We start from the raw sequence: 24,062 nt of genomic DNA on the forward strand, positions 1-24,062 counted from the left end.
AAATTTGTCAAGTTTACCTCTGACTGATAATTCCAAACGCATCTTTTCCCCCATATTTCAAAAGGATCCACAGTTTCTTTGGAATGGTAAGTTTCATTTCCTCTCTCCCAACTTCTCCTTATGTTTTTACTGAATATTACAAAACAACTTTACTTCTTACCGCGCTCCTTTCAGGGTCATGTGTACACTGAACTTTACGTTTCCAATTCTTTTTAAGTTCAGTGATGTTGGTGCAGATTAAAACGATGATTTATTTCCTGAAACACTTAACTGTAACAAGGAGGCGAGTCTCATACAAGCAGGAAGATCACTGTAGAAGGACCACGTCTTGTCTTGCCCATCTTGAAGTTGTGAATATTTATTCAAACAGTTAAGAGATACGAGTCCAGTGAGGAATGTGTTTGGTTAGTGGTTTAAAGTATTAGTCCCAATACAACACAAGACTGGAAACTGCTTCAAATAAATGTCTCTTTTAGGTGCAACTACCAATACCTGATTTTACAGTTCATGTTATTAACCATTACCTTCTTTAATAATATAAAAAACCCTTGGGCAGTCCAACCTCGTCTCTTCTACACATGCCACTGCACAGTAATAATGTTGTGGAAGTAACTATTATTGAACTAGTTGAGACCCACAAGATAAGTGTTGTCTATAATACATAAACTATGATCCCCGTCAATTCTTAAACACTTTAAAAAAAATCGTTCACAGTGAAAACACTGTCTATATATCTTCCTATTTACATTTTGTCATCAAATATTTACAACATCCATTTTCTGTTCATGTAAATGTTAAAATTAAACAACATTACCTATAAGAAACATTAAAAATTCTCACCTACATACTTTTTTCTTTAATATTTTTGCAGGAAATAAAATTTTATTAATAGGTCTCAAAAATCATGAGGCATATCATACTCACTAATAAGAAGCCCATACATCAAATAGTCAACATGCATATCTGGTAATTACCGCATAAAAAAACAAAAAACAAGCACATAAATAATTACTGAAAAATTATCACTAGGCCTATGAAGTGATTACATGTAATTATTAACAAATAATCAACACCATTCAACAGACAAATAATTTATTTACTGATACTCATCTATAGAGACATCAAGTACTTACAGATAGTTATCAAAAGACACAGAATAATTACTGGCTTTATCAAAAGGCACATTGAGCAATTACAGATTCAGAAACAAATATATCTTATTTTAAAAATTAGATATGCATCAAAAAATAAATTAAAAACATTACATGTTTTTCACATATTTCTGTGAAGACTTAGTCAAAACTAAAATCCATACAGAATAATAATATTGTTAACCATGTGGTTGTACACAAACTAATTTAAAATGAGCAGTATTTATTTTAGTAACCGGAATGGTTAAAGCTACTGTGTTTGAGCAAAATGTACAAAATACTATTACACCGATCAAACCTATTATAGAAAGGCTGAACCTTTTGTATTTATTTTACACAAAAATGTTGTCAGTAACAGATAACATTGGACTAACAACTTCTCTGTTATTGAGATCACCTACATTATGAGATCATAATTTACCACCGTATGAAATACCATAAATGTACAGTAAGAAACTACATATACAAATACAGAAACCAGGATGACTGGAAAGTGAGTTTGACAAAAGTTCTTGTAAAGAATTATTTAATTTCTGTAAAACTATCATTTTAATTATTTTTTCACAGCTGAGTCTGTAGTTTACAGCCTTGATCTACACTTACAGATGGATTTGTTTACTAGCCAAATATCAATTTCAAGACCAGAAAAACACAACTACTTCTTCAGGATGAAGCACTGTCAACCTAACATTACTCAAGAAAATTACTCAGTGCTGCAGAGAATTTTTGTTTTAATATAAAGTACTCTTCAGAATTCTGTCAGTAAGGGAGATTTTAATTATTGCTAATATTTTACAAAGTGCAGCTGTAACATTTTGAGGTTTAGTTTCTTTTGAATTTTGTGCAGAGCTACTTGAGGGCTATCTGTACTCGCCATCCCTAATTTTGCAGTGTAAGACTAGAAAGACGGAAACTAATCATCACCATCCACTGCCAACTCTTGGGCTACTCTTTTACCAACATATAATGAGATTGACTGTCACATTATAATACCCCCACAACTGAAAGGGCAAGCATGTTTGATGTGATGGGGGTTTGAAATCAGACCCTCAGATTACGAGTCTAGTGCCTTAACCACCTGGCCATGCCAGGCCATAACATTTTGTGATGAAAAATAAATTAACCAATTATGAATTATTTTTACATTAAGATGTGAAGTTTGCCACAAAATTATTTCAGCAAGTTAAATTACCAGATGTAATCATAAAGACATAACACTAAAACTTGTATATATTTTTATTTTACCAAACTGGATCATTCATGAGTGCACCAAGGTAAACTTCTGGTGGTTAGAAAGCACTTATTTTTGAGGCCTTATTGTGAAAACTGCATAAATCTATGTGAAACTGTACAAAGCTAATGTATCCATTAATTATTACACTACTGTTAGAGGCAGGAGCCACATTTGTTTTTCCAGAGCTACAAAACTTTTCAATATTTCTTAAGGGTACAAATAGCCAGTTTCTAGCTAAGAAATATTAAAAAATTATATTTATTTCACAGATTATTATTTGTAATTGTTGTCACAAACAGTGGAACTCTCCAGCAGTCACTCTATAATGTTGCTTATCCTTTTACACATGTTAACAAATGATGACAAGTTCCTGCATATAAAACATTTTACACATGATAGCTCAACATTTATTCTAACACCTTTATCATAAATATTAATACTGGACTTTAACAGTGGCATGTAACAAAGGATTTATTAGGCCAATAAAACTGGTATACAAATTACCTATAAACAGACTGACTTCTTTAGCCCAATAAACATGAAGGAAATGTTAACCTTGTACACCATTACTTAAAAATTCCTAAAGAAATCACAAATAAGAATTTCATAAACATATAAAGTATGTAATACAATAAGCCATCACAATTTCAACACAGTCCTTTAGAAATTATTTTTTTTAATACTTAGAATGGCTACACCCAGATTTATCATAAATCATAAAAATGTTCATAAAAGATATAATCAACTTTAATTTTTCACTACCACTGTAGAAGATTCAGTCATTACAAATTAAGTTTGTTTTCTTCAGGTTTTATCTATATGCATGAGAAAAATATCAGATTACTGTACTACATTTCTGTTATGATTCTGTTGGTTTCAGACAATGTTATGGCAGAATTTAGCAACTGGCTAAAATAAGGTGTGATTATTTACAACTGTTAAGCTGGTTTAATTTGTAATAACCCTCACAGCTTCAGTAAAATGAAAAAAAAAAATTACATGTAGATCCAACAGCCTTCTTAAATTATTATCGAGGTAAATATTTCAAATTTACCTCACTAAACACAATTTAAGTTATATCTTCCTGTCAAAATGGATATTCATTATCCAACAAAATGTGATTATCACATTTTTATCATTTATATATTCATCTGTAGCATAATTATTATTCCATGAAAAACCAAAGACAATTCTGCAACTGATATGATGCAAATAGAAATCATAATACTTTTATATAAAGATTCAAATACATATCTAAACAGAATGAACTGATGTTTCCTTCTAAACTTTAGGATGAAAATATATCTTCCTAGTTAACATAGATGTTATGCAAGGCACCTGTTTCATTTTATCCATTCCAGGATCAGTGGGAACACAAGATTCAAATTCATAAGCCACCTTTCGGCTGACTATGGTCATTAAGCTCTGCAAGTCTGTGCTCTTTGCATGGGTTTTTAAAACACTACACAATGCTTGAATAAACCAGGAACCATTGTTGGTGTTTCTCCAAGAGTAGAACCCAGGTACTGTAGAATAACAAATTAGAAAATCAGCATGGCTTGGAATCTTGAAGAAATGTGAAGTGCCATCTGCTTCATCTCTCCCCCGAGCTAGTATAACTCCTTTATCTAATTTATCTCCTTGACAAGCCTGTATAAAAAATACCTTTGGTTTACCTGCTAAAGTGGGGCAGATATTTCCAGTAAATGGAGAAAAGATCATGTCATTTGGAAACTTTCCATCTCTTCCATACAATAAACCATTTTCTCCATGACTTAAGATACAACAAACAAAACAGTCTCTGTTTGTATGATCTTCTCTACTCACTTTTTCTAATTCGTTACGCACTTCTTTTACACTTAGATTCTTGTGTATTATAACATCAAAGTCTAATGCTCTGAAACAGTGATAAAGTTGTTCAGCATCTCGCTCAGTTCCTTTTCTCTCATTTAGTCGTGTATGTAATTCAAAATCTTTATTATTGAAGATCAGACATTTTCCTCTCTTTGAATGTTTCATATTATACTCATCACTGTCAATAGGTATTGACAAGTATGCAGACTGAACAGAAGGTTTATTAAAAAGTGTTATGCCACGTGCATCAGTTACATCTTCTCCTTTACTATCTTGGTAGATGTTCAATGATTGTAATTCAGAACTCATTTTATTGAGATCTATAGGAAGAAAAATAAAAATAAAAGTTACTATTAAAAACAAACATCTGTAGTTCCATAAGGCTACTAAGAAACTTTTAAATCTCACAATTGTTTTTGTAAAACACTTTATGGGATGGTAAAGTAAACAATTATCCCTTCTCACTACAACCTTTGTACTCAGTTGTTTCTATTCTGTCACAACATTATGTGTACATGCAAAAATATTCATGAACAATTCATCTCAAGAGATGATGGTGTACTCTTGAGAAGCACAATTCATTTTTTGAAAAATATTTAACATGTTAGCACCACAATGTCAACCTTGTTTAAAAGCCACATTCTCAAAAGAAAATGTTGTCTTCTAAAGCCCTGATGTAATATAGTTTAAAACTGCTTTTTCAAAACAAGAACATCAATTTTAATGTTGAAGTTGCATATGTTTTCCATGTCTAACAGAGGTTTAAATAGAAAAAATAAAACTTTCAAATCTTTTATAATTTGACTCTAATGGTTTTTGAAAGCAACTGTATAAATGAGAAATTGCAAGTGTTCTCAGCAAGACAATCTGATCAATATTTAAATTTTGTATCTTTGTAATAATGTTAAATTTTCTTCACAAAACCTGTGCTTAAGAGTAATAAATCACAGCATATGTAATGTTAAGGTTGTAGAGAAACTTGTGATAGATTCTTACAACAATACACAGAACTTAATAGATTTCACCCTGTACACCATTTTAGTTGGTGTCAGTATTAGTAACAGTGATAAAAAACAACTTATACTTTACATTTTGAAACTACTGAACACAATTTTTTACATATTATCCCATAAAGATTTTAATTATATAATTAATTTGTCCATTATACATGTAGATGGTCAAAACTTCAGAGTACAAGGTAAGCATATAAGGTTGGAGATGCTACAGATGTTATACACATACTAAAAGGAGTAGGCAATATTGTGAAATATGTAGTTGGTATATGACTGTCTGTTAGGAAACAATGATAGCATTTAGACTGGCTTCATGCAGATTAGATGGCTACCATTCCTCCTATTGACTGTGGTGCTGAAAACATGATGATCAACGTATCACATTGTATATATGCTTCTAAAAAATATATAGCTACTATATTTATGTATGGGGAGTCTGTGTACACTAGATCAGAAGATTAATGTGTCATACTGAAATGGCTTTTGTAAATGTGCATTGCATGTATATTGGTCAGTTAGTGGGTGACTACATGGTTGAAAATGTGTTAATTAACAATAATTATTTGATTATATTAATATACTACCTTTCCATTTATGATGAATTTAAGCCATGACACTTCAACAACCCTTTTCCATTGTGACAACACTAAACTGTGGTAGGTTGTTGCCATTGCACACTTTATCTGAAACTAATTATTTTTCTTAATAAAATAAATTAGTCAAAAATTTCTACCACACTTTTGGCTAAAATTGCTGTCATAATTCTTGTATAATTTTTTTCACTCCTCATATTCAGTTTCAATATCTATAAAATTTGCAATAAAGAAGAGTTATCTATAATTTAACACTTGTGACTGTCAATCACCATAATTGCCAATCAAATGCTTTAAACAGCTATCTTTTAAGCACTGGCTAAAAGATGACTGTTGTGGGAGACTGACTTGTACACTTCACAATGATTTACTGTAGCTCTTGTGTACTTCATTAGTTTGATATGTAAAATGTTAAGTAGCAGCTGGAGATTTATGTGAGAATATAGTGAGTACTTTCTTTCTGCTTAACTAAATTCTCTCTATATAATGCATAGCAATAAGCAAATATGCCTAGACAAAGACAACCCCCACAAAGTTCACAACACTTTAGCAGTAGAAATGTAGTCTTTTCAAATGAAACATACACATTTAAATTATAATTTTAAATATATATTAATATATTTCAATCCCTGCTCCCTAAGAACACTGACTGTAAAGTATGTAAAGCATTGTGGTGTTTACACATTACAGTCCAACTGATGTTTATCTATTACTGGCTGGTAATTCTTGTTTCATCCTGTAACTAAGCATCTTGAAGAAACAGGAGATATTTATAAGAAAACTAAGTTCAAGGGGATAATGATATCATTTGCACTAGAATTATTATTTATCTTATGAATATATTATAGAAATAACTTTAAAAGTATCCTTGACAATGCATGATGGTCTATTTAGTAATACTGCCTAGGTTTGATTATAATACTCTTGCCTGCTTTTGCTGTAGATTGGCAGAATAATAATAATTAAAAGGGTTTGCAGTAGAGCACATCTCTATCACACAGTAGATCATATTCAAATCTCACAAAAACAAAATCTTTCCCTATGTCCATTTACACTATGTAAAAACATTTTTACTTTTTCTTATTCCTGGGCAGAAAGTGGTATTTCCCAATTGCTTATGCCTAAAGTAAATGGAAAAGACCAATTTTTCTCTTCAAACTTTGTTTTTGTGACCTGGAAGCATATAACGAAAACATGATGGGAGACTCAGTGATGTCGAGAAAACCCACTTGTAGAGAAATATATATGTAAAAATGGATCGTTTGGGTTGAGAAAATATTTTACGTAGAGGAGCAAACAAAGTTCCAACCTTCTTCGGTCATCTTCTTTGTGAACCTGACGATGACTGAACTAGGTCGAAACGTTGTTCGCTCCTCTACGTAAAATATTTTCTCAACCCAAATGAGCCATTTTTACATACACATGATGGGAGACTATATTTGGAGGCTGATACATGAAAGTGATTTACATTACAGTCGCAAATCTCGGAAAAGCTCCTCATTTCTAAACATTTTTATATACCTTTAGTATAAATATATGTAAATCTTGATTCATGTTGTTTTATTCAGACCTTTGGTATAAATATATGTAAATCTTGATTCATGTTGTTTTATTCAGACCTTTGGTATAAATATATGTAAATCTTGATTCATGTTGTTTTATTCAGACCTTATGTAAATGAAAATGTGCAAATTTGCCCGTTTTTACATAGAAAATAGGTTAATTTCTAAATTTCATTATCTAGGTCACAAAAGCAAAGTTTGAAGGGAATAATGGCCATTTTCTGTATTTTTACAACATAAGAAATTAAGAAATAATACAGACTATCCAGGAAGAAAACGTGTGTTATATAGTGTTATTATCAACAGCCAAGAACCATTTTTAGCAGGAGAGTGAGGAACAACATTCTACATGTCCACCAATTTCATCAAAATATAATCATTTTTGACTGAATTGTAGAATAAAAACAAATTTTCTTGTAAGATGTAAAACAAACAAAATTGCACAGTCAAGAGAAGAATAACTTAACCTGTTGACTGCCAAGTATTTCAGCTGCTACAATACAACTCTAATGCTTCTTTATTTTGTAACTTTTTTCGTGACACCATTTTGGATCGAAAGTGAAACAATTTGTAAGTAGGTCAAATGCATTTATGGTGCTAACATCTAGTGCTGAAGTTAGGTATTATTAAGAATGAATTAACTCGCCAGTGCCACTGTGTTACCAATTGGCTTGGACGAGTTATCTCATCCACGGCACTGAACAGGTTAATATTTCTCACCCTTTAAGCCACTTCAGTCATCGTTACCATTATTCAAACGTGCATTGTGTCTAACTGAAATGAATTTAGTTTTAGCTAGATATTAAAGGAAGAAAGGCAGTCAATTAAAGTCAACTAGAAACTCAAACACAAGAAAAAAATCACATCTGAAGACAGCAGTGCCAAGTAAAAAATGAACCTCTGGTTCTGTGCTAGTGCTTATGGAATTACTACACACATAAGTAGTGTCACCTGTCTATTGGTTACAGACTAAAGTATTACAATGATGACCTCACCTCATAAGTTGGTGTATTACACATATAAAAATGTAGAAAAAGGACTTGTTTAAGGCCCATACAGAAAATTCTATGACAGTTGTATGCAAGGTAATAATTCTTAGTGATATAGAGAGGTAAGTAGCATTTTTTGAAATTTCACTTATTATAACCATAGTTTTGCCAGTAAAGAGACCAGGAAGTGTAACCATGGTTGTAATAAATTAAATATTTTAATTTATACTAGTTATTAAAATATAAAATCCCTCCTATGTCTGTGGCATTTAGAAACCATTGCTGCACTCAAGATTTATTGATACAAGCACATGACAATGGTGATGCCTTATATACTTTATGCCAATACATTACAGGTAAACCATGTAACTATCATATGGTACCCATCATACAGCTATGCTGACCAAAACAACTGAACTAAAGTATCTTGCTCAAGGACAAGAGAATGTCACAAGCAAGACTCAGGTCATAACTATCCGACTACAAGAGCACAAAGCCACTGAACCATGCTGCTGAAATATACAGTTTATATACACATTATTTTATACTAGTTATTACCCTTTTGCAACAGGCTCAGTATAATAAATATGAGTTTGTTTACACACTTGCACACATTAAATATTTGCATTTAACTTTTAATGCACCATGTTTATCTTCACAAAATTTGGTAGACTTTTGGTAAATGTTAAACAAGCTTTTTATACAAAAAAATCATTTTTCTTATTAAAGATTTGTTTTTGAAAACAGAGTCTGTTTCATTAGTAGTCTGAGTGCAAACTGATTTCATGTTATGATTAAAAAATTATTCTTTGTCCTAAAAATCTCAAATAATATAGGTGTAATCTCTGAAACCTCCTAAATACATTTCAGTAACACTATATTGTATGTTATTTTCTGAACACTAACTAACGATGAGAGCCATCACTTAATTAAGGTTGTAACAATCATTAGAAAAAAGGAAAACAAATACAAATTTTACTTTTTTCCTGTTACAAATACTACATATTTATAACATCAAAATACAAATGTTTAGTCTGAGTAGCTCCAGTCTCATAACACTATATATGAACACAATTTATTATTAATATATTTATCTTCCAGTCTTTTCTACTTAAGATTATATAACTTGCATTGACACAGTTCACATGCATTCAGGTCACCTACGCAGTAATAGGAAACTGACCATTAGTTTTTCCTGGTTATGGGTGTATTTTAATGGACTAGTATCTTGTAATATACAGTCACATTTCAATTATTTTACATTATATATAAGAATATGGATTATTAATATTTAGAAATAAAATATTAAGCTTATTTACCTTAAAATAAGGAAATATAAATTAAGAAGTAAACAAACAATCATCTCTTCTCACTACAGCCTCTACTCAGTTGTTGCTCAATACAGATAGCTAAGACTTAAAATTTTGCATGTGAAGGAAAAATTTATATGTACATATGCACACACACACACACACACACATAGTTGAATAATCAAACAGTTATAAATAATTACACTGATACCATAAAACTCCACTATAATTTATTAAGTTTATTAACTAAGATTTATTTAGATTTTATAAAATATCAAACTTTGAGCAGACTAAAGACACAACCTACCTATTTGAAATCTTGGATTGAAAGAATGTGGAAGCCTGTTCAAACATTAAAATAGTAAGAAAAACCACTCTTGGGACATTCTAAGCCATTGATTGGTTATTTAGGTGTCATATATTAAAGTGTATATAAGGGACCATTTCAAAAAAAATTGAAATAGTTGAGCGGGCCACTGTGTTTCATTCAGTACACAAGCCATATCTCAGCAAAATAAAAATATTTGAGGGTCTTATTTTACACTCTAGCTTGTCCATATTGGTAATTTGAGTTTTAAGTTTGGCTAACTATTTGGTGTACATGCAGAAGTCTTTAAAAAAACAACACAGATGATAAAATATAATATTTCTTTCTCATGACTAGTAAAATACAGATATATTATTCAGAAATACTTGCATTTTTATCAGATAGCAAGAGTAAATTAATTCTTTTCATGCCAAAAAGACAGTTAAGGTTAACACCTAACTCTGGTTTCTTGTGTTACAAATAGATGAACGCAACACTTTATCAGCACAAAGAACTAAGCCATGTCACCTCTATTTCCATTTAGAAAGAATCAGTAAAACATATGACACTAGGAAAGAGCATACCCTTTAAATGGCTTTTCATCAACTAGAAAAATGGATATATGAATGTGAGAATTAAAGAGCAAACAAAATAAGCACGATTAACATTAAGGACAAGGTGGGGTTATGTTTTGTTGATCAAAACAACTTATGTATCTAATAAATCTAAATTATTTTATACAAGGATTATATATTTAATACACTGATTTCTTATTATTATTATCTGATTTATCCAAGTATATTCAACTGCTTTGCATGGACCAATGAGGAAGGGAGTTACCTCACAATTAAAGGTGCTTGTCTTTTTTTTTCCTACCAAATATGTTCCCCCTTTTCACATGCATATGCATTATATTCTATTTCTTGTTTCTGAATAAAGGCAAATCTACTAATGTTCCCCAACACCTTCTAACTTTGCATTGCCAACCAGAAAGTAGGTAACTGGTCAGAAGCATCATTACCAATTATTGAGCATATATTTCATAAAGTATTATTGAAATGCATCTTGAAGCAACAATACTCTAATGAATTAATGGAAAATATGTTTGGTAGCCCAAGAATTGGCACCAGGTACTGTCTGGTGGTTGCTTTCTACGTGGTAAGCAATTCAAAATTATGAACATCAGCAGATAGCCTTTGTAGCTTTACCATAATTTAACACAATGGTTCAGCTCTAAATACATACCAACTGATTATTCATATCCAACATGATAACTAGTACAATTTTCACAATGCTATATGCATGTTCTGTACGTACACAGTTTATAAGTCTGTGTGGCCCACAATCTGACAGTAAAATAGGTAGCCAGGACTACCTGCTATTTATATTTACCTTGTTTAGACCAAACAATAGTGTAGCTTGAACTTGTTAATATTGTTGACTTTTAGGACAGGTACAGAACAGGAAGGAAGGCTCATGGAATGAGCCAAGACTTGTAATCCATAAACTTTTGAAACTTGTGTACAATATATATATAATCATATTTACTGCACAATGGCCTAACAACAGATATGAAAGTATTTTAATAAGACAACTAGATACATTGTTTGGAGTATTTTAATTTAAGAAGTTAAATAACTGTCAAAAGAAATGGTCTTTAGTCATCTGTTCTTCTTGCATATTCTTGCACATCTATATTTGTACTGTAATAAATAAAGTAAAAACTTTAAAATTATTCATGCACTTTTTTGAGTAATTGTATTTAAGTAATATTTTTATTTTTACGTACTTTAAGTAGCCTAAATTAATTCTCTAATAAATAAACGGTGAAAAAGGGTAAGAAACATACATGATTAGAGTAGGAAAACTCTCGCATTCTAATTACAAATAGTTTGTACTTGGCAAAAGCTTTCTTAATACTGTATATTGGGTTTACAGTAAACTGGCTTCCTGAAAAGGCTCATCCACGATACTGTCTTGTTTTACTGTGTTCTACTTTTACATCCAAATTAATATCCGTTAAAATATGCAAACACTGAATCATGCGTACTTTAAGTAGCCTAAATTAATTCTCTAATAAATAAACGGTGAAAAAGGGTAAGAAACATACATGATTAGAGTAGGAAAACTCTCGCATTCTAATTACAAATAGTTTGTACTTGGCAAAAGCTTTCTTAATACTGTATATTGGGTTTACAGTAAACTGGCTTCCTGAAAAGGCTCATCCACGATACTGTCTTGTTTTACTGTGTTCTACTTTTACATCCAAATTAATATCCGTTAAAATATGCAAACACTGAATCATGCGCTACTATTTAATTAGTACTTATGAAAAAAAAACTAGCTACATTACTAGTGTTAGTAGCAGTAATGAAAACTACTACAATGTACAAGTGAATTAAATTCCTTGCTCGTAAACAAAATGGCTACATGTCTGTACGTGTCTATGTACAAAATAATACAAACTACTTGATATCATTTTAATACATCGTTACAATTCTGTCGTGTATTATACATTTCGATTAACAGATCCTTCTATCTGATATATTTTAATTTATTTTCTTAATTTACGCTTTGTTAGGTCTTGGCGGAGAGAAAACTTGAATGAATAGTTAACTTCAACATTGTTTAGAGCTCAAGTTCAAAGTTAAACTTTTTTAAGTATATGAATTACTAATACATTAAGATATTGGTATCAGAAATAAAACTATAACATATTAATGAAATGAGATAGGTATACTTACATTACTATTTAGTTTTTGGTGCACAAAATGTTAGTTAATTTATAGTAATCCACAATTCAAGTTCTTTTTCTTAGTCAAGCAAACAACAAACTTAAAATACGCGACTTCCTATCATATTCGCAACGTCACAATATGACGCATTAATTGGCAAAAAGACCACATTCAGTTTTCGTACTAAAAATATCAAACGTGCTGGTGTACATGTTTCAGAGATTAGGTTAACCTTGGACATTCAGAATGATCGTTTATGGAGCAATAGCAGTGAAAGTCAGCTGTACATTCGTTTAACAGTACTTGTTTTGTTCATCAATGTTAATGTACTATAATAATTCATAAAAGTGAATTTCAAAATTGTATTTCTTTTTCACTTGCGTGTAAACATTTTTTATTGGTTTTTATTGTTCGTTTGTGGCTCAGCGGTGGCCTGGCATGGCCGAGCGCGTAAGGCGTGCGACTCGTAATCCGATGGTCGTGGGTTCGCGCCCGCGTCGCGCTAAACATGCTCGCCCTCCCAGCCGTGGGGGTGTTTAATGTTACGGTCAATCCCACTTTTCGTTGGTAAAAGAGTAGCCCATGAGTTGGCGGTGGGTGGTGATGACTAGCTGCCTTCCCTCTAGTCTTACACTGCTAAATTAGGGACGGCTAGCACAGATAGGCCTCGAGTAGCTTTGTGCGAAATTCCAAAAACAAACAAACAAGGCTCAGCGGTATGTCTGCGGACTTATAACGCTAATAACCGGGTTTCGATACCCGTGGTGGAGATAGCACAGATAGTCCATTGTGTAGCATTGTATTTAATTTAAAGCCACAACTTTTATCGTTAAGGGGCAGGGAAGAGCACAGGCAATTACCCTCAAAGAAAAATTATTTTATTGTAGAGTTTTTGTTTCTTTAATTGTTTGGTAAACCGATTCAAAGTTCATTTGAATTAACTTTAGCGAAATATAATTGTTTCTTCAGCTATAACGTACAAATGAACTTACTGGTTTTTCTAACCCATAAATAAAATTAAACAATTAAATATTCATTGTATCTAAGACAACTCACTGTAGATGCACCACCTAATAGTTCACAGAATCTCAGTTCGGGAGATCAAACTTACGGCGTTTATTTTAACGAGTAAACAGTTTAGCACGTGGCTTTTGACAAAGTGTAGACAATCTATTTCAATCTTTATGTTTTCAAATTACTTTGTTATGTTACATTATTCGAAAATTTTTGTAACTTTAAGTTAACTTTATGAAATCTCTATTGCGTAGTCTATAAAATATGACAGGGCAAGTATTATCACCCGTGATGATACGAAAATCCACTTGTAGAGAAAAATATATATGTAAAAATGGCTACTGTGGGTAGAGTTCCGTTTTTACATATAGAAGTATTATCATCCTATGACAGATTTACTATTACAGTAAAACCTGTCTGAGGCGGGATCGCATACGGCCGAGTAAAATTTCCGGCTTAAGCAGGTTTTTCGGCTAAGACAGTAAACATGGATTTTTTTGATTATATATATAATTTTTGAGCGAAACGTTATACTTGCTTGACAGTGGCGGCGCCAGGATATTTTCGTTTGGGGGGGGGGAGCGAGGTAAACTGTGGAGGGGCTTCCCAAAATGCCATCAATATGAAGTATAGATGGTAAATTATAATAATATAAATACCAAGGTACATTTCAGAAAGGTGTGTTATTTTGAACTACGTTTTCAATGCAGTTTTCATTGGAAACTCATACTCTGATTAATAATTCATTATTACAAATTAGAAATAATCTGTTTATGAATTCTTGTTTGTTTGTTTGTTTTGGAATTTCGCACAAATTTACTCGAGGGCTATCTGTGCTAGCCGTCCCTAATTTAGCAGTGTAAGACTAAAGGGAAGGCAGCTAGTCATCACCACCCACCGCCAACTCTTGGGCTACTCTTTTATCAACGAATAGTGGGATTGACCGTCACATTATACGCCCCCACGGCTGGGAGGGCGAGCATGTTTAGCGCGACGCGGGCTCGAACCCGCAAACCTCGGATTACGAGTCGCACGCCTTACGCGCTTGGCCATGCCAGGTATTTATGAATTCCAGGGTAGTGATAATGTAAAATTACAGGGCTAATTAGGGAACACAAACACAGCTTTGATAGGGCATGTTGTAAAACTGTGGGCAGCTAATGGGAGTGAGCGGGGGGGGGGTGCGGCTGGCATCTGGATCTCGACCGGGCTGAGCCGATCGTTAGCCGTACGCAGAGCGTACACCATAGTCAGCGGCTCGGTGATCATACGCTTAAGGCGTTCGAGGCGGGAATCGCGCGCTCGAACAAAGCTAACTCACGGCCTGGATATTGAATGGTCATAGTAGCACCAAAACAAAATGTCTAAATTGCAGTTGACCTTCACAGAAAGGCTGGTTTCTTCATAAGTTCACATTATTCATACAGGCCAATCTGTGATTGTGATATTGTTTTTGTTATCATAAGTGTGACAAGCACCTGTTACAATAATGTAACTACTGCATTACATTAAATTAGGCACTTCTAAATAGCCCAATGATAATTTCAAAATTCATTCTAGAATTGTTTAAAAATATTATTTGGCCAGTTAACATGTAAGATTATTATATAATCATGAGTATAACATTAACTGGATTGTAAGTCACAATTTTAAGTGTATGCCACAATCATCAGTACAGTTTTGGATGGCTGATACACAATGCAAAATGATCTCACAGAGGACACAACACCGGCTAAATACTTCATAGTTTTGACCTATACACAATACACTTACACATGCATGCTATGTTTTACTTTTCAATAAAAGATAAATGAAATTAATGGTTAAATACCTGTGAAGCCTTTGGTTTATCAAATGAAATACCTGATGAACTGTTGTAACTTGAAATCAACGTGGTTATCTAATCTTCATCAAAACTCAAGATAGCATGGCATTACACAGGGAGCGGCAATACAGTGCATGAGTTTCAGTGCATTCAGTACATTGCTATGGGACGCATGACACATACATCCGTCTTAATGAAGACGTTGAGTTCTACATATCTGTCTCTTTGATTTTAATTGTTATGCAACAACGACGATTATATTTTCTATATTTTATGAATATATGTAGGTAACAATATTGGGGGCTGAGGGGGGCTTGGCTCATTTGGGGGGGGGAGCTCAAAGCCCCTCTTGCCGCCGCCATTGTTGGTTGACTCAAGGGAAGTAAGACATTTGAGAATAAAGGTATTATACTGTTTATGCTATATTTATCAAAATAAAAACAAAAATACACATTGAAACTATACGTAAGTGTACAAAATCTTAATCAAATTTATTTGAAGAAAATGTTCAATTTCAATTGTTTCGTTTTTTAATGGGCTTTCTCATGCAACTAAAAAGTTTGTTCTTTTAATTTCGCACAAAGCTACTCGAGGGCTATCTGTGCTAGCCGTCCCTATTTTAGCAGTGTAAGATTAGAGGGAAGGCAACTAGTCATCACCACCCACCATCAACTCTTGGGCTACTCTTTTACCAATGAATAGTGGGATTGACCGTCACATTATAACGCCCCCATGACTGGGAGGGCGAGCATGTTTGGTGCGACCGGGATTCGAACCCGCCACCCTCGGATTACGAGTCAAACGCGGTTAAAAGAGAACGTCAATTCTACGGCCTTTTCATGAAGTTCACTTTCTTCCTTCATTTTTGCATACAATTTGATAGCGTTAATGTAACTTAAAACTTGCGATGAAGTAGGAATTTCTGTTTCTTCACTAACTATTCCATTTTGTTCATCTTATGAATCTGTGTTTTGTGATTCTATTATAGATCTTAAATCAGTTTCATCAGTTTCTGTTAAAACATTTTTGTCAACATTCACAAAACTTTCTGCGTTCACAGAATCATCTGCATCAATCTTCTCAATCAGAGTTTGGATTTCACTAGAATCATCATAAGAAACAACTTCTCCACAATCTCTGCCATTATCAAGAACAAATCCACAGTTTCAAAAGCACTTTATTACACATTCATCTTTTACGCATTTGATTGAATGACTTAAAAATACAACTGCATCTAACACGTCAATTTTCATGGTCGTTTCAGATGCTCTCTTACAGTCGTCCATGTTTGCAATAATATGCTGAAGCATCAATTTTCTGTATTTCAATTTTATACGCTTTATAATTCAATCATCTGGTCATTCTTGTGGTTGTAGAACTGATGTTGTACATGGAGATAGAAAGACTAAACGAACAATTGAAAGTTGAACTTTTGGGTGACAAGTTGCATTATCTAGGAAAAGTAAAATATTCTTATTTTCTTGTTCTATTCTTTTGTTTAATTTCTTCAAAAATTCCTCGAATATAGAACTTGTCATCCACGCTTTATTATTCGCTTTCCATTCCACGGGAAGTTGATTCTTCCTTAAATTTTTGAAACAGCGCAGATTTTCACTTTTACCTTTTAACCATGGTAAATTTTCCTTAAATTTTAAAATTAGGGAAGATAAGGAATTTATTTTTCTTGTGAGAAGTATTTAAAAACAGAATTTTGCAGTTAAATGACAAATATATTTCTACAAATTATGATTCTAATTTAACTGCAAAAGTAATGACGGCAGAAAAAATAGCAAAGTATATTTAACCAATACTTACTGTAACAAAATGTCAGAGAATTTATTAATATTCAAACAAATTATTAATTAAACAAGAATTTATTAATATTTAAACAAATTATTAATTAAATAAGAAATTAATATTTAATCAAAAACATTTTCAGCCTTAACCAGGTTCTAATCCGCCCGGCATAACCAGGTGGGTTAAGGCGTTCGATTCGTAATCTGAGGGTCGTGGGTTCGAATCCCGGTCGCACTAAACATACTTGCCCTCACAGCTGTGGGGGCGTTATAATGTGACAGTCAATCCCACTATTCGTTGATAACAGAGTAGCTCCAGAGTTAGCGGTGGGTGGCGATGACTAGCTGCCTTCCCTCTGGTCTTACACTGCTAAATTAGGGACGAGTAGCGCAGATAGCCCTCGAGTAGCTTTGCGCGAAATTCAAAAAGCAAAGGTTCTAATACTACTCGTTGATAGATGAGATAGGTGAAAGATAGGTTTCCGTCCGCGTTATGCACATTCCGCTATATAGAGGGCCTTTTATAACAGAAATATTAAGATAATGGTGCAACATTTTGATATTTCCGGCTTGCAGGTTTCCGCCCTACGCGCTTTCCGGCTTAGACAGGTTTAACTGTATTATATACATGTGTGTACAAAAGCGCTAGCGTATAATCAGTGTTGTCGTTCAGTCTGAAATTTCTAAAAAAATTCTCCTTACGCCTATAAAAATAAGCAACGCACCGCGTCCTGAAACAGTACATATTATTGGTTTGCTACTATAAACCTTAGAAACTACAACTGTCATTAACGCTTGTAATCAGGCATTTCAGATATCTGACCAGAAACGTTTATAGATTTCGTACATTATAACCGTTTAACTTCAGCGAATTCACATCAGACATTAGTATTTTTACGAAGACGTTACACAACTTCAGTTGTGAAAAACTTTCGTGTGATCAACGGAGAGTTAGCTAACTTCCTGTCAAGTGAATTCTATTTACATCAACTCAAAATTAATTTGCTCATCGAGAACCCTTGATAAGTTATCTGGTTCCAGATCAGACAGAAAACTCATTATTGTTTGTTAGTTTATAAATATTTGTCATAACCTTTATTATAAATCGTATTGTTATTTGTGAACTAAAATATATTTAAGAAAGAAAATTGTGTGTGTCAATCTTGTCGCCAAATATCATGACTGTGATACACATTGGAATTTTATATCTTCTAAATTTAATTACCATTTAACTTATGGAGAAAACGACCATGTTCAAGAAGTTTCTGAATATCAGTAACATCAGAAAGTATGGCCACATATTTACTAGTCCCAACGTTCTGGACACAAACAAGTGAATCATTCCTCAATTCTGTCTTTAGGGAACTTATAATATCATTAGGTAGAGAAAACAGCAATACAACATAATGGACAGACCTTAGGATGTTCTGTAGTTCATTAGTACCAGGCATAGTGGTCATCTCCAGCCACAAATGTCCAGGGAGACATAAAACGTTTCAAGGTCCAAAGGACCAAGGATCGCGACTAAGCACTAATCACAAGAAAAAAAAAAAAAAAGACAAATCCAAAAATACGAACGAGAAGGATACTTAAAAGTGGAAAAAATGTCAAAATTATTCGCAATCTAAGCATATTCTTACGGTTCCAGGCTCAGTCCCACTAAATATTTGTATAGAAACCCGAATTTTAGTAGTGTGAGTCTGCATTATAGTGCTGTTCAACTAGGAGACAGAGTCTAGAAACTGGTATTATTGAATTCAGACATCAATAACATGTACACAGATCTGTTGGGTGTGTAAAGACTTTTCATATATTTAGATAATTCGTTATTTATCTTTAGGAAAGTTTCCTTGTAAGATATGTTTATGCAATGAAATGTCTCAAAATGTTGTTATATACGTAATTGTGTAGTGCCATCTAGTGGCTTAAAATAAAACTATTATGAAGTATGGGAGTAATATGTTTGAAGAGAACTAATTGCTAAGTAGTAGTTTTCCTTATATTTCTTACCACAAAAATACGCATGGTAGGAAAAAGAATATCATTGATGTGACATATTAATGAAGCTGGTACATCCTCTTTAAGAAAAAATATTTTCAATTATTAATTTGAAAAGATATAAAACACAATTGTTTCCTTGAATGTTTTTCTTGATACTCATGGGCTCAGAAACAAATGACACATACTCTTTGGTTTGGATGTTGAAAACTAAATTATATTAAACACACAGAGCTTTGTCAACTTTGAATCTTGGAACCAATAGTTGAGAAGCTGCATCTGAAATGTGACCCAGTAAATAAGTGAGGCATCCACTGGTCAGAATTAAAGACTCGTAAACATGTTATCCATAAAAACTGAGTTTAATACACCATTGAACTGTGAAACACGATAATGCTCACCCCAACATGACGAAAGCAGGTCAAGAAGGTATCTCATTCTATTAATTCTTGTCTATGTAATATCACTTGGATGTTAGAAGCATCAAAGTACTAAGTTTAGGCATTTCTTGATATTGTGATATGAAATTGTGACTTCAAGCCACTTGCGAAAACAAAGGAACCTGCCAAAGCGTCTCTTTTGGAAATAAGTACGCAAGTTTGCAAATTCCTTATTATAGACAATTGTAAAAGAAAGTGCCACATTAGCAAGAAACAAATTGGAATTAGACCAATCTTGAGAATTTGACAGTTTAATGGTGAAGGCACTCTCGAATCTACTAGAAATAGGACGTAAAATAATTAGAATTTTCTAGCCTATCTTATGAAACATTTGTCTTAATGCCATCATTACGATCTCATGCTTTCTTTAGTATGCTTTTGTGTAATGTCATGGGGCGTAAACAGTCTTGTGAAGTGATCTATATGTATATATAATTATACACAGTATTTGGACACGTGTACCTATATGAATTAGATATCTTCATAATTGTGTCTTCACAATATTAAAATTATGTTTTTAAAACATTAAGATTCCCATTTCTTACACTTTTGGCATCAATAGCTAGTATTATGTAACACTGTTTTAGTACAGCTTAAAAACAAGTGATTTAACTGGTGTGATTTTTTAAAGCTTCTTTGTGCAATTTGTATCAGTACGAATTTTCTTGGCCCAGCATGGCCAAGCGTGTTAAGGCGTGCGACTCGTAATCTGAGGGTCGCGGGTTCCCATCCCCTTCGCGCCAAACTTGCTCGTCCTTTCAGCCGTGGGGGAGTTATAATGCTACTGTCAATGTGACAGTAGCCCAAGAGTTTGCGGTGGGTGGTGGTGACTAGCTGCCTTCCCTCTTGTTTTACACTGCTAAATTAGGGTTTGTTTTTTGGAATTTCGCACAAAGCTACTCGAGGGCTATCTGTGCTAGCCGTCCCTAATTTAGCAGTGTAAGACTAGAGGGAAGGCAGCTAGTCATCACCACCCACCGCCAACTCTTGGGCTACTCTTTTACCAACGAATAGTGGGATTGACCGTCACATTATACGCCCCCACGGCTGGGAGGGCGAGCATGTTTAGCGCGACGCGGGCGCCAACCCGCGACCCTTGGATTACGAGTCGCATGCCTTACGCGCTTGGCCATGCCAGGCCCGATAAATTAGGGACGGCTAGCACAGATAGCCCTCGAGTAGTTTTGTGCGAAATTCCAAAAACAAACAAACAAAAAACAAACGAAGTTTCTTAAAATATGTCATGCTGGTATTGCTTTAATCTCCTTTTACTATCGAAACATAATTGTACTTAAAAAAGGTTGAAGTTAAATATTTCACTTTCAAATAAATATTTCTGAATTTTATTCGAATTAGAAAATATTTCATGTAAAACTACAAAAGAAAAATTATATTTCATTTATAGGAAAGTAAACATTTCTGTGAGATAATCGTGAACAGTTATCAGTTAATACTTCTGTATTTTATAAGTAGAAAAAGATTGCCTTAAACATAAGTATCTGGTGATACAATCATAAGTACCAACATTAAAATTACAAATCACTATAGGGAAATATTTAAATAAAATTTTCAATATACGTCATATTTCTCAGTTAAGTATATTATCATTTCATTATTTAGTTTGTTTCTTTTTATTTATGGAATATTTAGTGAAATTTCCAAAGAAAAAAGAATCCCGTAATATTTTTATAGTTGGAAAGAGAACTGTGAAACAAGAATAGACTTAATGTTAGGGTTTAGATAACTCGTTAAACCACAGACGATATAATTACATACCGGCGTTGCAGCAAAATAAAGTCACGCGATATCAAATTTTATGATTATTCAAAAGTTTAGAAAGTATTTAACTACTAAGGAATTTTAATCTAAAATTAATTTTGAATTCTGTGATAAAGTTCAGTATTTGACTTTTTATTTAAATGTTTAATTAGTTAGTTAATCTAACTCCCTCTGACTCAACCGAAATTACATAGACATAATTTCTAGTAAATTAGCATGATTCATAGTTCCCAAACTATGATAAAAACACATTCCATTAAAAATCTAATAAAAATTGGATGGTTTGTGTAAAAATGAATATTCTTTAAATTCAGATATAATACAAACATATTCTCCACCATTTGCTTCAAACGTAGGTTTATCTGAACTACATTTATAAGTTTGCTCAATAAAAGAATACAGTTGTTTTGAATTAAGTACAATGTTACTCAATGGGCTATATGTGCTCTTCCCACCACGGATATCGAAATCCAGTTTTTAGCGTTGTAAGTCCTCAGACATACCGCTGAGCCACTGGGGGGCAAAAGAATACAGAGGACAACTTATTTTACAACTTTTGTTCTTCATAAACCGGCCCGGCATGGCCAGGTGGTTAATACATTCGACACGTAATCCGAGAGTCACGGGTTCGAATCCCCATCGCACCAAACATGCTCGCCCTTTCAGCCATCGGGGCGTTATAATGTGACAGTCAATCCCACTATTCGTTGGTAAAAGAGTAGCCCAAGAGTTGGCGGTGGGCGGTGATGACTAGCTGCCTTCCTTCCAGCCTTACACTGCTAAATTATGGACAGTTAGTGCAGATAGCCCTCGTTTAGCTTTGCGCGAAATTAAAAAACAAACAAACAAAATATTAACATGTTAAAATGGTGGATTAAAGCATCATCTTAAATATTCAGCAACATTACAGCACGTACAGAAGAAGTAACGAGATGTTTTAGGACAATGAAAAATAAAAGTTTTATTGTTAATAACTTGAACTGACTAGGTTCAGAAACACGGCTGGAAATAAAGTGGGTTAAACAACACCTCTGTTGAAAGTCTTAGAGACGATAACTTAATGTCATTTACTTTTCATTCTACCAAAAATCCACTTCTCTGCGAGAGATAACACAGTATATATATATATAATGAAAATATAAGATTAAGGTATTTTAATGTATTCACTTTTGTTCCTGTTGTGTTGCTGCTGTCATAAAAAGTCGGTTGGTAACTGAAGAAATTATTCAATTGGAATATCCCTAATAAATGAAGATTTTTGAAAATATTTTCCGTGTATCCAGTATTGTCGACTTTAGAAGCCATATATTGTTTTTTAACTATTTATAATTAAGTTTCTGTATTAAATTTATAAAGCTACCCTTCTATCAGTACACGTAGCCTTCGAAATGTATTTAGTCGTTTATGAACTAAGTGTTTTATTATTTAAATCTATATCAGATCTCTTTTTAACAATAAATCCACAATCATCGATAAAAATAATTATTTATATTAATTTGATTCAAAACCCAGTTCATCACAGATTGTGTTTGGTCTTAAAGTGAAATCAGTTTCATTTTGAGCATAGTTTTGTCAGTATTATCTTTATAAAAGCTCTGTTATTATACGTATTCTAAAAAAAGTTATTATTAAATTCTTATCATACGCATAGAAAACTATATTTAAAAAATAAATCATGAAAATTCACCAAGAATATTTTTATTCAACCAACGAATGTCACAAAACTACTTTCACATAACTGTATACATTGTCAGAATACTGACAATTTATCGAGTTAAGCGACACAAAACGCCATATTTTACATACTAGAACTTAGATATGATTTATTTTGTTGCTGTTCCATCCTCTTCGTTGTGACACATGTAAAGAAAAACAGTTACAAAACCTTACCATTACAGGCGCGATGGCTCGTTGTTTATGTTGTGTTCCACTCTGCTTATGACTGTTGTAGTAGCTAACCCTAAATATAAAGACTGTATGGACGAATACCAAGTTTATAAACTAGCCGTCTTTAAAAATGGATCACGATTGTCAAGTGCCGTGCTGTGTGGCCTAGGAGATAACGTCTCTCCTCTTTTTGAATTCCAGACATTTGTGATTACCTCATTCACCTCTTCTTTGTATAGTCAACTGGCTAAACTGTCCAGGATCTTCTTTCGCTGTCTATTTGAACTTCTTTTCTCGCCCAATTTCCCAGGTGCTATCAAGTGTTCCACCCTTATGCCTACAATACATGATCAAAGAACTGCCTTATTCACACTTTTGTTATCAATGTACTTTTTGTTTCTGCTCATATGATAAATAAGATAAATAATTTCACAGAATTATTAATAGTGCTACTGCTCATGTTAGAGATATTTTATCTTTAACATTAGAGATAGTAAAATAATCTAACTCATATACCAGAGAATGAGTCACAACAAGCCCCTCTGATTGTTTAAAGTACGTGTTTTTTTTTAAGT

At 33.1% G+C, this 24,062-nt stretch overlaps 1 protein-coding gene across 2 annotated transcripts; it reads right to left on the reverse strand.

Annotated features, from left to right (window-relative positions):
- Nucleotides 1-1,075: 1,075 nt before the first annotated feature.
- LOC143248889 (caspase drICE-like) lies at nt 1,076-23,841 on the reverse strand. Of its 2 annotated transcripts, none has more exons than XM_076497800.1 (2): nt 23,491-23,841; nt 1,076-4,559 (listed from the first exon to the last, which is right to left on the reverse strand). In XM_076497800.1, the coding sequence occupies exon 2, from the start codon at nt 4,546-4,548 to the stop codon at nt 3,667-3,669; it is 882 nt and encodes a 293-aa protein (XP_076353915.1). In that variant the 5' UTR covers nt 4,549-4,559; nt 23,491-23,841; the 3' UTR covers nt 1,076-3,666. The 2 variants fall into 2 exon arrangements, with proteins under 2 accessions (XP_076353915.1, XP_076353914.1); XM_076497799.1 differs by lacking the exon at nt 23,491-23,841 and adding an exon at nt 12,758-12,914.
- Nucleotides 23,842-24,062: the final 221 nt, after the last annotated feature.

The sequence above is a fragment of the Tachypleus tridentatus genome, chromosome 4, assembly GCF_004210375.1.
Source record: "Tachypleus tridentatus isolate NWPU-2018 chromosome 4, ASM421037v1, whole genome shotgun sequence".
NCBI classification, from domain to species: Eukaryota; Metazoa; Arthropoda; class Merostomata; order Xiphosura; family Limulidae; genus Tachypleus; species Tachypleus tridentatus.

Excerpts from the sequence above, each read along its gene's own strand:
- LOC143248889 (XM_076497800.1), bottom strand. The coding sequence starts at position 4,548 with ATGAGTTCTGAATTACAATCATTGAACATCTACCAAGATAGTAAAGGA.